Below are 17,377 nucleotides of genomic sequence, written 5' to 3'. Positions count from 1 at the left end.
TTCCTTCGGTGAAGAATGTGATTTTTACATAATAAGTAGTGAAACTTCATTCCTACACCACGTGAGCCTAGGCAAGTTTTCATTATGGGGGGCGAGATGAAGGTACCGCAGTTCTGGATGACATGACCTTCGACCTTAGACTGGTACCACTTAGTAACACCTCACCCCGGCAGCTCCTGAACCCCTCCTTCTTGACCATCTGGCCTCTATTTCATTTTGCTCTCTCTTTTATGTCGCAACTGCCCTGAACAAAGCCGTTAAAGCAAAGTCCTGACTTGAAGATATTAAGGCTTGATTCATCCTGGCAGCCAGAGTGTAACTGACATCAGAAACTGAACTTTTGATTACTCCTCAAACACTAAAACTTTAGACAGATTTTTCAGTTATTTGTTAATGCAGCCAGAAACATACTTTAGATCTGTGTCACACAAAAACCCAAAGAAAAAGAATATGATTTTTAGTTGGCAGTGTAAATCTTGCCTAAGCCAATTTTAATCCTTAAGAGAGACTATAGATGACTTCTGACCTGCTGAGAGAGTACAGGAATGTGGTCAGCATGGGCCAGAGTACTTTATCATCCCCTCTAGAGAGGACCTCCGCCTCAGGGATAGACCCTTTACCTCAGTTGATCCTCCTCTTCGTAATCCTGCTCTGTAGATTCATTAACATTTTTGAAACAGTTGCTTGTTCCATTTGTTTATTGGTTTAGGATTTATAAAACTAAAAAAAAAAAAACAGAAACTGGGGAACAGAGTAACTGGGGACAAACATATTTGATAGAGGTTAGCAAACCATAAGGAACCACTTCATTTTAGAAATGACTGCGAGCTATCTGACTTGGCGGTGGCTGACTGTGTTACGAAAACTGTAATGAAAGCTCAGGCCCAAATAATAATTCACATTTTGAGGTGAGAAATGTGATCCATTGTCGTCATAACTCAAAATCTCTTAAAGCTGTTATTCTGTGTCCTACAATGAATGAGATGACAAGAATGTGTACAAGCCATTCAGGCTGGGGGAAAAATGAGTTCCACCACATAAACGTGTGTACTGCACCAGACCAGTATCCCCAGGAGACCTGTCCCCAACTGAACTTCATCATTCCCCTCCTTTGTCCCCCTCTTGTGTAAGTCTCTGACTGTTGTTTTGTTTCCATCACTCTTAAATCTTTTACAACGGATGACGTTTGTTAGTGAACATAATCATTGTTTATGTAGTGGATATAATCTCTCCTGGCACATACGTTATTATTGGGGGAGTATTATAAGATTAGCCCTTTGAATAAGCTAATGGAGACTGACCACAATAGGGTTATACTGGGATCAAGCAGGGCTATACGTGGTAAATGTATGCAATTTTTTTTTTTAAATCAGAATGTATATAGATGACCTCTGAGATATAAAACAGATAAAGGCTGAGCCTAAAGGCTTTCAGGTAGCTTAAGAAGTTTTAAAATATGAATGACAGTGAGATAGGGCTGATCTAGTGGAGGAAACGTAATCTATGATTCATTCCAGAAGGAGTTCATATCAAAAATTCACTTAGGATTGTGGTGGACATCTCAAATAAAGACTGTAGATGCAAATCATTGTCTTTGAGCATTTTATCATAAGTGAACAAACCTTTGCAAAGGGGTTGGAACACTGGTCAGAATCTGCAATGTCTAACAAAGAAGGGTCCTTCTGAATACACTCTTACGCTGTATATCAGTGTGAGAAAGAAAAAGGGGAGTGCAGGATAAGGCTGCTACAGGTGCATACAGACTAGTTCTGTGGGTCCACACATTTCACAATCACAGAGATACAAAAAGAAAAACCTTTAAAATCATGTGTTCCAGTCGGTCAGGGCACATCAGGTTACCTAAGAACATTATATTGATGGTAAAATTCCATTACATGATTTTCTGGTATTTATTCATACTCTCTATAGATTTACTTTTTCCTCATTTGCCCTTGTTCTTTAACACTCGGGCCAAAAAAAGCTTCTCTGGTCATTTCTTTCTTGTCAGCGACTATAGTAGCTGAGAATTAACATGTTGCTGGCAACCTGGCTTCCATTGATGTGTGGCATCTTCTGTCCTCACTGATGTCTCGGTATCGACCCTAGTGATGTCTCACCGCTATTCCTCGATCCTCGCCCCCCGCTCCCATATCGGGTAGCTGCTTTCAGCTAAGTGGTTGATATGAGTGGGCGCCAGCAACCCATCTCAGACCATGAAGAAAGCTTAAATCAATAACTGCAGCGTGGGTGGGTGGGTCAGTGTATGTGAGGATGTGTATGTCCAATAGTTAGTCAGGGGAATATGCGCTGGCATAATGCCAGAAAACAGGCAATAATTGAATCACTATCCAGAGTAGGTTTTTCTTGACTGCAGAGGCTCGCAGAGGCGACCTCAGCTTACTGAGAAGCTGCATAAGATTACATAACAATACTGTGCAGCTCTTTCAGCCAGGAACGACCTACTAAAGCCTTAGTTTCACTGTGTTTTTCTACCCTGTTTCAGTGTGCTCATTTGCCAGACAAACAACCAGTCAAGGGGGCAAATTCATAGCGTTGTAGCTGGACAATACCCACCAGTGTTTTACTGCTAAACAAATATATTTCATTTGATAATTGATATGTAAGTGGCTACCAGTTGCCTTTGGGCTATCCAGAATAATCATGACATTGTTTTTGTAAAGAAGCATTGCTGCTGAAGTTTTGCAGTCGGTCATTTTTCAGTGATCCCAACAGAAATGTCACACATCGCAAAGCCTAAACAAATTAGACAAAACTATCTAGATACCACCATATGTAGGAAAATCTATTTTTAACTATTTTTAAACAGTTACCATCCCGATAAGGCAAAAGCATAACCAATCTTCAGGCCAACTAGCCAGCAGACATATCAATATGTATCCCTGCCAACAGTCAGCAAAGGATGCAGCCACTGCAAAGGCAACAGCTCAGCACACTGTTACCCATAATCCTTTCACTGTTTCTTGGTGCTCACGGCCAAAGAAAGGCAGTTCTTGACTGACATCATGCTGTTGTCTCAGGGCATTGAAGTCAAAGTGTTACACAACTTGAGTGTGCTGAAAATGTGTGTGTGTCCTTGTGTTTATTCTTGTCTGTGTGTTTATAAAGCAGTGTTTATTGTGTCATTGGTTATGCTTATGGAGGAGACGGAGGTTATCTGAGGGAGAGATTGGCATCTCTTAACCTCCTGTCATTACTTGCATCACCGTGCCCTTTTTGCAAATGTCCTGCTTAAGTGTTTACAGACAGACATGACGGACAGAAACAAACATTATCAGCTGTTGTTCATTATAGCCGTTGAGCTGTTTGTATAAATGTGTGTTACTCAACAAAACAAAACAAGGGGACTGTAACCCCAGCCCTCAAGATGGATTAGAAAATGGAGTTACTTCGTTTTGCCTTTGAGTTTATCTTTAAAACCTGACGTAACTTAAAATCAGCCTTTGCCCTTTGCTCCTCGCCAGTGTAGCACTTTAAATCTGAAGATATGTAATTGTTTGCTGAGGTCGTCACACAGGGATAAGACACTGTGTCTGTGTTACATCCAACAGGTGTTCAGAAAAGCCAGTTATGTAACAATGCCGTACTTGGTGTATGAGATGGGTGAGCCTATCAAAGCCGGCTGGATTACAAACATAGCTGTTGTGGGCGAGATAAAAGTGTGGTTATATACAACATGAAAAAAATCATCCAGTGTCCCAACATTGTGCATTTATCCTCACAACAACAGTGGGCAGGTTTAAGGGAAATATCATAGCCCATTAAGTTGTTGCTTGTGCAGGCACATATCTCTGCCACATATCTTCATAGTCCTGTTCATATGTTGTTTTCTCAAATTGTGTCCTCCAGGCTGTGAACTTCTGGCAAGTGCTGGTGATGAATGATGAGCACACGGATCGTCGATACCTCCTCTTCTTCCTTTTGGGCTGGGGACTTCCTGCTCTGGTCATCATTGTCCTGGTCATCGTCTTGCTTGGCGGCTTTGGATGGACGATACACGCTGTATACGGACTGGTGCAAGGAGACGTGTGAGTGGACAGTGCAAAACACAAAAAACATACACAAGTGGTCTTTCGAAGTGATGACAGGGAAGTGGAATAGATCCAACTCTGACATAATCTGTTTTCCTGAGAGGACTCATGAATGTGTTATTATTTTAACTGGTCTGTGTTAGTCATGGTGACTTCAGTTTCTTTTTCAGGCTACGGTAAATTCCACTTCAGACTAGAGCAGAGCAAACAGAAAACACCTGAGCCAGTGACATCATGTGAGGAGGTAGCTTGTCCAATCAGCTGAACGAATAAGCGAATGAGTTTCGGTGTTTACAGGCGTCTCCCCACATAGAGTCTTTACCTTGGAGGCGGAGGCTTTCACACAGCGGGGTGCAGAGAGGAAGGGAGAAACCTTAAATAACCCATAGACTGTGAGGCTTTGTGTGTATGTGTGTGTATGTGTTGGCTAAAAATAGCCAGCAGCCATCTCTGTATAGAGCACCTGAATCCTAGAGCACAACAGATGAGGTCATTTTGCAAAAACCTGTACAATGCTCTCCAGTCAGGTGTGTACATGTCTAAGTGTGTGTCTGTGGGTGTGTGTAATAACGTGTGTCTTTCTTTCCCTTGTCCATCTTTCGAAGTCAAACACCGATGAAATTAGAACCCTTAAATCACATCTAAAATTAGCCAGTGGTCCTAGGTGTGGCTGTTATCCTTGGGATCGAGTGTGAGAGTGTTTCCTGTGGGTGGGTGCGTGTGAGACAGTGAGCGTACACATGAGAGATTTAAGGACACAGAGGAGTATTCAGTTTCCCGGGAAGCGTACCTTCCTCTTTGAGGGAATGAGGCAGCCTTTGAATATATTCCCCTCTCTCTCTCTCTCTCTCTCTCTCTCTCTCTCTCTCTCTCTCTCTCTCTCTCTCTCTCTCTCTCTCTCTCTCTCTCTCTCAGGCTCCTTGCTAATCAGTGTAAACAGGTAGTCTCTTGTTTTCTCATCACTCAAGTTGTCTGTTTCACCCGTCTTGCGTACAAACAGGTGTCATTCTCAGTGCTATTCTCTGTCATTCTCAGAGAATAGTACTTCCTACTAGAGCCATGTTTGACTAAATAAGTAATAAAGTAATAAAGTATGGTGAGATGAGTGAATAATATGAACTATTAAATCACATCAGTTCTCCATTTTTCTCCCTGTTTACATCATGATTTCATATTTTGTTTTTTACCGTGTCATCCATGTGGTTAACACTTATACAGGGTACATTGAGGTTTACCTTCCTCAGGCTGAGTCTCACATTGTGTGGTTGAGAGCTCCTGTTACTGCTCTGTAGGTTGGACTTCATTTCATTTTTATCAGTGGCACATTGTGGTCGTACAGGTTTAAATTAAACAGAGACAGCTATAAAATTTTAACAGACCTGTGTGGATGAAACACAGGAGACAATTAAACTGTGAGATGAAAGATGAAACAAAATAAAATAGCATGTACAATGATTACCTAATGCAAAACTCAGCATTTATTCTGATGGTGCACTTGTGCCTTGAATTGATTGATTTTCATGCTAATTATCTGGAATAGTACGTAATCCTCTCTCACTTAAAGTCTCATAACTGTAAATTGGATTTGGATTTAAACTTGAATAAAATACAATTTATATTCACTTGTTTCTTACTAATTCATATTTGAGTCTGAAATGATAGACTGCGTTACCTGGACACACTGAAACCTGTTTATTTTGGCTACTTTACAGCCAGGTTATAAAGCTGCTCAAGTAATTTCCTGAAGAGCCTGGCATTTAAAAACCCGACATCTGTCTATCCTATGCAGGCTGCGGTCATGTTAAGTAAGCTATAATCTATCACAGAAGCGGGTGTGTTTCCTTAAGATAGATATCATTTATATCATTATCTTTATATTAGGTGTTCCCCAAACAAGGCTGTGTGCTTAAGCGACCCATTACATCACACTGTGGTATGTCTAAAAAAGAAAATCCCAGCAGCATCTCTATGAAAAAAGCCCCATAAAAGGCATTACTCACTTTATTTCTTCTCTCCCAAGTCATGTCAAGTTGGTGAAATGGGCCCCTGGGTAATCTTTTCTCCATCCACTTCAAGAATCCCTGGGATTTCACTTTCTTGTGAGACTCTCAGTACAGTAGGATCTCATCCTCTCACAAGGCCACGGCAGTACAAATATCCATATTACAGTGTGTTTATCCTCTCATAGTCTGGCTGTCTTTCTTGAGATAGGGTGATGCATTGTTTTATTGGACATATCATGTTATGTTATGGCTAGCATAGTTCCAATTACTTCTGTGCTATTACTCAAGCCTGCGGTGAAGTCCTATCTGCGTTTCACGCTCCCACCAAACAAGGGTCTGAGCTTGTTTTGTGAAAGTCACATGTGTTTTGATAGTTGCTTGGCAGTTACAGTTTATTTGAGGCTGTTGATTTTCCCAGAGAAAAAAATTCTCCGTTTTCTTTAATAAAAACAAAACACGTCTGATTGGAAAGAAACTCGGAAAGGACGCCTGAGGTTTCCCAGGAAAGCAACAGCGAGGGAGAGACAGATAAATACTCACTCACACCAAAAGACAGATTATAGAAACTTTAAATGTGTATTAATCCTGAATTTCAGTTTGTCCCCAAAGAAATGTAAACATTTCTGCTTTTCTCCATCAGGTGAACTCACATAACCTACTCCACATTCATCTCCTTTTCAAAGCAGTAGATGTTGTTTGTTCTTTGAAATGTTCTCTCTTTCTCCTTTAAACAGAAAAACACTTTTAAGCATCTTTGGTCTTAGATATTATCCCGCTGTAGCTGCAGGGTGACCTGGTTGTTCAGAAGAGTTAAGACCATACGTATCTTGCCGCCTAAGGCAAAAGCTGCTGTTGAGCAATAATGCTGTGAGTCTTAGGCAGGCTCAGAGGTCTCACTGGGCAGATCCTGTTTGTGAAACTTGAAGAAACAAAGTCTTAACTGGAGTAAATATAGTGCAATACAGGCATCTAATACGTTTCCGTTCCCCAGAGTTCACCTTTGAGCTGGTCCCACTATTTGCTTAATGCTTTTTTCATGACTTCCCCTTCTCTCACCCTCCCTTTCCTCTCCTTCTTCTCGGACATTGTCTTTTTTATTTTTTCTAAAATACACTGGGGCGAAACCAAACTCTCACACTTCTGTCCTTCCCTCCTCTAGGTGCTTTATCCCGAACATCTACGCTGCTCTGTGCACGGCCGTGCTGGTGCCTCTCATCTGTCTGGTAGCAGTGCTGGTCGTATTCATCCATGCCTACCAGGTTACGCAGCAGTGGAAGGCCTACGACGACATTTATCGCGGACGCACTAACAGCACAGGTACCCAACAAACCTGCAAATATTTGAAGAAGTACACAGACACACACACTTAAGCATGAAATTTGAAATTGTGCACGCTTAAGGGGGCAAAGCTGTATATGCACACAAAAAGATAAGAGCTGAACATTGTTTACATGTACAAGCATGTTATCATTTACTCCATATCACTGTGTTATGCACGCATACAAATGCCAGGATGCCCTCAGGAACTAGACTGCATCTACCCCTATTTTTGGCTCAAAGTGTCAGCCCCTATTTGACATAACTTATGGGCAATGTCTGTCTGCTGTGTGCAGCCAAGGGATCCTTGATACAGAAACTTAGCAGGAACAAAACATCAATACGTGACTTTTTGCAAATGAAAGGATTCTCACAGTCTCATTTTATTCAGCCCATTGTACTTATTTGACTTAATGGAATGATTTGCATAATTGAACACAGTTTAAAGCACCATTTGAGGAGTTGTTAGGAATAATGGTAGTAATGTGTTTTAAACCCTCAGCATCTCCAAAACCTTTCTTCCACAGCTTATGTGCTTCAATCACATATTAAAAGTAATTTAAAGCACTAAAAACACCCAACGCAGTGTAGTAAGATGTGTGTAAACAACCTCAAACTTGTACATTATGCAACATTCTTGTTTGCAGAGAAATAACCATCACAAAGTTACGGTCAGGATGAATCAGTAGGTTTATTCAGTACAGTCGGTCACTTCGCCCACACATGAAGATCCCGGCCAAACCACCTCAGTCCCTCAGTATCATGGCTGTAATCAGTGGCCATCGGTGAGACTCAGCAGGCTTTAGCTTGTTTTTCTCAGTAGAGGCCCTCCAGTGACAAAGCAAAGCCTGGATTATTACCAGTAGTCCTGGTGAGTAGTTTGCCTTACAAACAGTGTGTGGCCTCTGAAGTTGTGTAAGAAATAAAAACAGCACTTTGGCGAGCTGCAGCTAGGTGTGCGTTATTAACAGGAGAGTAATACTTTACTCACAAACCAGGCTGAGGCTAAAGGTCAGCCCATAGGACAGGAGCATTTTACTACAGGGGACAGTCTGGAAAGCAGAGAGCAACAAGTAGACAGAGGCTGAGCAGACAGGAAAGGTTTTTTTTAGTTGAGGGATAAGGAGAGTCGGAATATGGGACTCTATTGAAGAGAAGAAGCACAGCAAGCAGGGTTTTAGCAGCTTCTAAAATTCCTTATTTACATTGAGACAGGGGGAGAGAAAGAGAGAGAACGGAAGAGCTGATTCAAGGAAAAGACAGGCAGAGCGCACACTATTCAAAGCAGTAGTGTAAAGTCCTGACTGACTGTGTGTGGCACAAACACAGAGGACATCCATCGAGGTGTGAATATTTGTGTCTTGTTTTGTTTAGAGCAGCTGCGCTGTGGAAAAAAGCAAATCCAAAAGCACAAACTCGTACAGCAACTCATTCTTTAGACACATAATGACACAGTACAACCACATAGACACATTCACATTCACTGTATATAAATATAAACATGAACACAACATGTGCACAAAGAATTGCACAGCTCAGATATACTGCACAGCTCTTTTCAGTATATCAGTATTGGCTTTGTCTCAACATGTCCAGAGTCCAAAGGAGAATAAAACCATGAGGGACAGGTCTGTTGTGTTTTATTGTTCTAAATATACAGGCCATGTCTCAGACCTGTTAGGAAAATGTTTCATGTTCATCACGTATGTTTTTAGGTTATTTTGTTTACAGTGCTGCACTTTACCTTGAATTACGTTAAATGACAACTATCCATTACTATCATGACTCTCATAGTGTGAGCGTCACCTTGACGTCTGAGATTTGCACTGAACTTGTAGTTTACCCGATGCCATTCGGACCGTGAATATTTTAGGCCGCCAACATTTTCAAATTCCTTACCACAGCAAACAACTGGTGAAATAAGCTGAGGGCTAATCTGTATCTCTGTGTGTGTGCGTGTGTGATTGTGAGAACTGAGATATAGCAGGACTTCTGACGTCAGTGAAATCTAGCTAAGTGTGCTAAGGTGTGCCTGCACGTTCGTTGCACACCTGTACCTGTACCTCAGCAAAGATTGGAAGGGACTGGTTGGAAAAAACAGAAACTGAACTTAACTTACAGCAGTGCCTGTTTACAACACATCAGTAAGCCCTTATCACAGTCCCCACTGAGCCCACAAGGTGTGTTTGCAAGACGTGGTGTTCTTCTGATACAGACGTGAGCAGACTTTTAATTTTCAACACAGCATCCTTGAATGAATAACTATTATTGTTTTTTTATGAGTTAAGTGGTCCCTGACTGCACTTTGATCATTGATTGGTCAAGATTGTGGACATAAACAAATAAATATGATGAGGTTTGATGTGCTGAGAGTTATATTATGTATGAGGCTGTGCAGTTGCTTTATTTGGATGCCAGCCATGTGTTTATATTTTGTTCTCACAGACTTATTATCAGTAGCTTTGAAATGCAAATTCTTTTGAAGATGTTGTTCACAAATGCTTCATTTTCTCATACTAGAATCAAAAACTTAAACTCGATATATTTAGTTGAGAGAATTTTATTGTTTTGGTTTTGTTTTTAGCAATAATTAGTTCCCATCACAAATCATTCCTAGCTACAAGGAAACATCTATCACCAAACATGGAGATCATTACTTCAGATTAAATGTGAACACTAAAAAAAAAAAAATAGCCTGCATCTGCTCCTGTGGTTTAATGACAGTAACTTTTGAAATTTATTGTTCTCCATACCAGAATATTCTTTTCAAATCAACAATATAATAAACATGGGGCGTTTGTGCATGCTAAACACACACTTATTACAGCTTGTTGTTATTACAGCTGCTGACCTCTCTTTGACAGTAATGTCTGCGGCGTCTTGAGTTTCTGCCCAGCTGTTTTTGTTGAACCAGTGCTCTCCTCTCAGTTTGTGTTCTCCCACCAGGAACCCGCTCTCATCAAGTGTAAACTGGAGCCTGTCTGCCTGTGGAGAAAAGTAGCTCCTTCATGTTCAGCAAAAAAATCACCAGAAATTGTTTGAGACAGAAGTTACACCACTTGGGGTTAAAGTGTTTGTTTGCTTTTTAGCTCCGCCAGATTGAAAGACACCCATGACATTCTTTAGCATCTCTCCAGCAGAGAACTAAGCCCCTCTCACATTTTTTTTTATTTTTGCAAAACTATATACATATGCTTTCAGTGCATGTTCATACACATACAAACATAGGCACACATACAGCAGTAAACGCTGAAAACGTGTGCCTGCTCTGCTTCTTTCCGCTTCTTCCAAGAGGTATCCATCCAAACATTCAGTCAGCATTTTGCAGTCCATTTTCACTTGGCTCTGGGAACCTGCTCTTACTGTGGGAGCTCTGCCCTGTCCACAGACTGGAATGTGCTTACATGGTTGGAAAAAATCAAACCAGGGAGGAAGGAGATGGAGACAGATGTACAAGATAAAAGGGGAAAGAGAGAGAGAGAAGAAGAAGAAGTTGGTGCAGATATAACTACAAGCGGTATTAAGTTTGAGGAGACAGAAAAAAAGGACTTACTAAACAAGTTTCTCAGTGGGTGAGTAAAAACAAGCCAAAATGATCAGAATGTCCACAGTGGATTTAAAGCACAACCAGACTAGGTGTGAAATAATAACACTGAAGCAATAGAAAACAGTGACCAGAAAACAATGAACTATGGCTTACAGGAAATGAGCCAAAAGGGAGAGTTAGAACAGGAAGAAAATGAGAAGAAGTAAACGTCACTAAGAAACTATAACAGGGTTGAGCCAGAGGGAAGTTGCAGTGAGATAAGGAGCAGAACTTGGACCAGAGTGGAACTGACAGGGTGGTGGAAGTGGCACCTAGGTGAGGACTGTTTGTGCAAACTTGGGCCCCGTGCCTTGTGTTTCCATCCCACTTGTGAAGTGAACTGTACAGTCTGTCCTACCTAACACCAACAAGTGACTCAGCAATGTCACTTTGAATTTGTACATTTTTCCTCTGGATTCAAAGATCAGTTTAAAACCAGCATTTATGTTCATCTGGGGTACAGCTGATTTTGACGCTGATGCTTCGAAGTCCATTTGTTATGTAATATTTTAGATTCATCTTATTGTGCAGTCATTTGTATGGTCAGTTCGATAGAGTGTGCTCCATGTGGTCATGGTAGATATGACCACATGGAGCACGAGTTTATGTTATCAATGGTACATCATGTTCTCAGCCACACAAGACGATCGCTGAGGGAAACACGCCACTGCTCTGAATTCTCACACCTGTTTTCAATCCTTCTTCTTCCTTTACTTTAATATTCTACCATTTAAGGTCTTATTTCACCAGCTTAGTATTCTTCAGACAGAGGCTAACACTCACCAATCACATAGATGTGGGACAGTAATTTGATGGTTTTGGCTGTTAATGGCCCAGCCGTGTTTTTACCACCATGTGCACCATGCATCACAGCCTCGTTAGGCGTGGTGTTCGTGATGTGGGCGTGTTTTGAATATTCTGTTTACAGTGTTTAAATTTGACTAGTGAATTACACTCTGGTGCTTCTAACACAAAAACTGAACAAGTTGTTTCATCAAGTGGAAAACCCTCTTTTTTTTTTTATAAGAACCAGACCTGATCTTTTTTTTTAATGTACAGTTTTTTCAGTCTTGTTTCAGCTGCTGTTGCCAACATGTTCTTCTTCATTATTCTCTCCTGAAGGAAGCAAGCTCGACAGTAATGAGCCGTTTTATTTATCAGGCCTCTCTCTCTGTCTCTGTTCTGATGACTCACTCTGACAGTTGAATCAGTCTGCTCCTGATTGGCAGTGCTCATTTTTGTTTGTCTTCTAATTAGCTGTTCTAATAATAGGAGAGGGGAATGATGTTTCAAGCTGCTAGGATCACCATGAACTGATATGGATGAGGTGCAAGGATACGTCAGTGGCCTTAATTCAGTCTCCACTTCACACTGAGAGACTGAGGTCGTTCTCTTGAAACCTCATGAATCATGAATAGTACAAGGGGCAGTGGTTAAAAAGAACATAAATTTATCTGTTGTTGCTTTTATAGACAAAGTCTGAGGCACATTATTCACCTCTGCTGGTCTTACTGTGTGCCTGAAAGCAGTGTATCAGCCCTGACAAAAAGTGGGTTACCAGTGACGGCAGTTGCCACAGCAGAGCTCAGTTTAGAAACACGTGCAGAAAGACCTCTTGGTGGTCTCATCTTATCTTAGAAACACCTGACACAGTCCAAATACAGAAGATATGTTTGAACGTTTCTCTGCATGCTATGTACAGTGTGGTGTGTGTCTATTGCACACAGCATTCAGGGAAGAAGCTGTGCATTTTAGAATGAGGTCACCTGTCTGTATGCTATTGTGGCAGTTGTTTGATTGCTTGCATGTGAGTGTGTGTTTTTTGGGGCCATATTTAGTAAAGGGCATGCCAATTACTGAAAATGCCAATAACTGTTCTTAAGAACAGTGCCTGATTTATTAAAATCACCTATTAAAATTTTGATAGTTGTACTTTTTTTAGTTAGGCGACATGAGTCACAGGCCCACTCCCTATAACTCTATCCATATAGAGTTAAGGTGAGCCAAGATACAGGCTATGCTACAAGGTTTAACACCATGGGAATGGGATAACTGTTTTTTACATTTTTTTCTTAAGGTGCTTCAAATATCAGTTTTAGTATTGTTATTCAAACAAACATTACTAGGCAATGATGATTCTTTTTAATCGCATTCTTAAACGCTTGATTATCAAACAAAATTTTAACAAAATCAAATTTTTCCACCAGGCTATTTGTTTAAAAGCCCATTGTGGCTTTGGGTGACTAACCCAGCAGCCATGGTTTTCCTTTTATGAGTATTTAGGATGTTCCACCTCTCACTTTTGCTAATGGCCTCCATTTTGCACACCACCATTGCCACCTCTTAAAATTAACTGTATAAATGTGGCTAAACATGCTAACACATCGGTTGTCTCCACTAGTGGCATCACAAACGCTCAACAGACAAATCCCTGAGTGGGGAAAATGGGAGTAGCGCTGCATGCTTGCTTACTGGCATAGGTATGAGTAGCTGAGGTCTACCTCAGCCAGCCTTATATGTCTGCTCTCCAGCAGTGTTCTCCAATTACTAGCTGAGATCCACATGAGTCCACAAGCACACCACATGGAGCAGAAAAGGCGGTGTACACCAATTTTGCATTGGGAATGTGAGAACTGGTTCATTAAACACCTCCTGAGGCTCACTCATGGTTCTAACACCCCCTCTCTCTCTTCTTACTGCCTCACTGTGGGGGGTTATTAGGCTCCAGGTTCAGAAACATTACAACAAATGAGGATTACACGATACTTTATATCACCTGGAGAATTTCAGATCCAAATGGTGACGCATCAACAAGCATGACGTGTTATGCACTCATTCAGAAATTAGCATATTGTTCATGTGAAACTCTATGTTCAAAGGAATAAGTGTTTACTCATCTATGGTACTATAAATAAGATAAAAGCTCATCATCTGTGTTTTACAGTAGTCATAAAATGAGTAAAATGTTATTCAGCTTGCTTCCTTTAGTTGTTGCTACACTTTCTTGTGCCAAAACTGTTTTTAAACCTTCTTCTGTTATTTTGTGTTCCAGAGGTGCCGCTTGTCCTCTACCTGTTCCTCCTCATCTCTCTGGTCTGGCTGTGGGCGGGACTCCATATGGGCTACAGGTACCTGTGGATGCTCATCCTCTACGTCATCTTCAACTGCCTGCTGGTGAGCTCATTGACTTATTTGATTGCATGCATGCGTGCGTGTTTGTTTGTATTCACACTTGCAGTACATTTTTGTTAATTTATATATTTATGTAATCAAACAAAACTATCAACAGCATCTTGCATTGCAAAATGTGTTGCATTTCAGTGCCTTTTCGGTTATACACTGTACCAGTGAAATTAATGTACAGATTTGCTGTTCATTATCTTCCTCTTTAATCTCATCATTAGTGTTGTCATCATTTTCACATGCTATCAACATAAATTTTAGTTGTCATCTTTATTAATGTTCCCAGGGCAGAGCTGTGAAGTAAAACTAATCTACTGACTTGTTTTGATATGCACTCACAAGCTTGAAATGCATTACATTTTGAGTTTTTTCAAGTTTGACTTGAGTCGACATCTCAATTTGCAATACAGCCCCCAGTAGCATTCCCAAATCTCCAAATTACCTCCCAGCAAAATGTTGCTGTTTTAAAACTCATCTCTGAACTGTGTAAAGTAAGCCAGAAGAAAACATGGGGATTTGAGGGTGCTACGAGGCGCAATAATAATATCAGGATGTGTACTTTTGGATTAACATAGATTTATTCTTCTTTGTGGTAGCTGGTCAATGTGTTGGCATTTCACAGATTGTAATATTATACAGGGCTTTCTGGAAGTTACCATGATAGCAAAAATGATTATTTAGGCTGTTAAACTGGTATGTATGTGTGTGTGTATGTGTGTGTGCTTGTTTTTATTCCTGGTGGGGACTTAAACCTGAATGTACACTAACCCATGGGGACTCATGTCACTGGGGGGACAAAATGAATGTGAAGAATTATGTTTAGGTTAGGGTAATGCATTTAGTTGTTATGGTTAAGGTTATGGTAAGGGGCTAGGGGATGCATTGGGTCAATGAGTGTGATATATGAATAATACTGAAACAAGTTTGTGTGTTCATGTGCACATTGATGTTATGTTGACTTAGATAGTGAGGGAGTGATGAAGGCTACTTCATCCCTCTTTGAAGCCCCGCTTTGATGTGTTGTGTGTGATGTGGCGAGACAGAACAAGAAGAGCCTCAGGAGTGGAGAGGGAGACAAGGTTATCATAGCGTCCATTAGTCTGTTTATTGTCCCTGCTTCTCCCTGTCTCAGTCTGCTGCTCCCTCTCTTTATTCCAGGTTTGTGTTCCAAGTATCATTGGAGATAAAGAGTAAAAGCTTAGCCATTAATGAGGCACAAGATAACTCTATCACCAAATATCTCCTCACAGCTGGAAAGGCCCAGACATTTACACAGGTGTCTAACTTCAAAGAGTTACATAACAATCATCAGTGATTATTGGTTGAACTCAGCCGATCGTTTTGGTTTCAGTATCTGATAATAAATTTTTTATGAGAGCATTTCTGTGTAGCCAAATGTGTAATGCAACTTACTCAACCTCCACAGACAAATTCAGTTGTAGTGTAATACACGAATAACAAGTGTACATTATAATGGATTACTGGGGTATATTTAGTTTAGTCTCATATAAACTTGAAAACATTTGGCCCATATCAGCATTGGCCCTGTCGTCGATCACTTTTTTTTTTGTTACGATTATTTCTGCTATTGGTTGCACATGACTGAAAAATCACTACAGTGTGGTCTGAGAGAAGGTCCCTAAACTAGCTTCATACCAGTAGTTTATCATTCATAGCTGTAGTATTTGATTTCAAAAGTTCATGTCCGTTTCACTCTGTTTTTTTAAATGTAAAATTGCTGGCATAGGAACGTAGTTTTGTGAAAATGTTTTGCATCCTGTCTGACTCAGCTCTGCTAACTCGACTCTCTTCTCTGCAATAGGTTCTTTTCTTTCTTGAGTAGTCTATAAATGTTTGTGGTCTCCTCTGTCATCCTCTGAGAGACAACATCTGCCTGTAAAGTGTGCCATAGGACGTCTGTGGTGACATGTGTCATTTGCATGCCAAAGACAACAGCGCTGCACCAAAGTAAACTTCTCCTGTTGGCACAGTGACTAATGAAGAGAAGTGATGTCAGCGTCAACAGTTGATGTCGCATTTATCACTTGTTCATGAGCTGCAGTAGAGTTTGCACTTTGTCCTACTCATCATGTGGTCAGTTTCTTTAGGTGACCAATAGTATGATGATGCTCTTCAAGGGTTGCTTTTTTTTTTCGCGGTTACGTGAATAGGTTTGTTACCTAGTGGATTTTAACAATGTTTACACTTCTCTGTTTTTGTCCTGAGAATGTATGGCCAAAAACACATTCCATTCTCAAACCTTGTCACTTTTTCAAGACACCATTTTGATTATTTTCACTGAGGTAAAATTTCTGCCTTAATCCCGTAGGAACATTTATTTGATTAAATCCTTTGTGTCCTCTGTAGTGATCTTAGTGTGTTCTTGTCTTTGATTTAGGGCCCCAAGGCCTCTGCATCCAATCCTCCAATGTCCTCCTTCATATAACGTCAAATAACAGAAACATACAGACATACATGCACACTCACACAATCACACATAAAACACCAATCTCCTCCTGCTGACTCTATGCCAGTCAGCTTCACTTCTACTGAGAGAGGGCAAATACAACATAAAAGGGCTGCATGCCAGCCTAATTGATTGCCTCCCATTGCATCCAGTTTGCCCTTGGCTTCAGGCCAGACACATTCTGGTGACAAGTTGACCCTTGCAGCTAAATTTTTAAACTTAGCTTTCTCTATTTCTTTAAGAGGCAAAAAAAAGTATTTTAGAAAAGACTTTGACAATTGATTTTCAATTCTAGCTCCTATATTGCAACCTCAAAGCTCAGACTAAAGCGATAACCTCTGGGGTTTGGTCTGTGTCCGCAATAGGAATAAGGAAGGATTCATCAGAGTGGAACAGACAGGTAAAGAGCCCCAGAGCCAAAGCACATCTAAAGACATTGATTAGCAGTAAACAAATGCGTCTGACCCAGTTTTCAACAAAGTATTGCTAAGGAAATGGACTCTGTGTTGATGGTTGCAGCATGGTTGCAATTAGATTTTGTGTGCGCGTGCAAGTTTTATGGAGCAAACTTAATTTATTTAGCTGTGAAGGAGAAAAGAGTAGCAGCAAGAGGGCTGACATTGTGTGTTATTGTGGGGCTTCCATTAGTGACTGAATGAAAGTTTAATGAAAGCAAATGGGATCCTGATAAACGAGACTGAAAATAGACTTCTCATCAAAAACTGTGCACACCTTGAACAGCAATTGGATTGTCATGATTCATAACAGATGC

At 40.7% G+C, this 17,377-nt stretch overlaps 1 protein-coding gene across 1 annotated transcript in view; it reads left to right on the top strand.

Annotated features, from left to right (window-relative positions):
* The window catches only part of adgrv1 (adhesion G protein-coupled receptor V1), a 97,271-nt gene that overhangs the window by 68,823 nt on the left and 11,071 nt on the right, over positions 1 to 17,377 (top strand). The window contains exons 89-91 of the mRNA XM_041043098.1: positions 3,868 to 4,046; positions 7,212 to 7,369; positions 14,008 to 14,129. Of these exons, the coding sequence (XP_040899032.1) occupies positions 3,868 to 4,046; positions 7,212 to 7,369; positions 14,008 to 14,129 (459 nt within the window). The remainder of the gene's footprint in view (positions 1 to 3,867; positions 4,047 to 7,211; positions 7,370 to 14,007; positions 14,130 to 17,377) is intronic.

Source organism: Toxotes jaculatrix, chromosome 7 (assembly GCF_017976425.1).
Source record: "Toxotes jaculatrix isolate fToxJac2 chromosome 7, fToxJac2.pri, whole genome shotgun sequence".
Lineage (NCBI taxonomy): Eukaryota > Metazoa > Chordata > Actinopteri > Toxotidae > Toxotes > Toxotes jaculatrix.
This window is presented reverse-complemented; position numbering and strand designations above follow the sequence as displayed.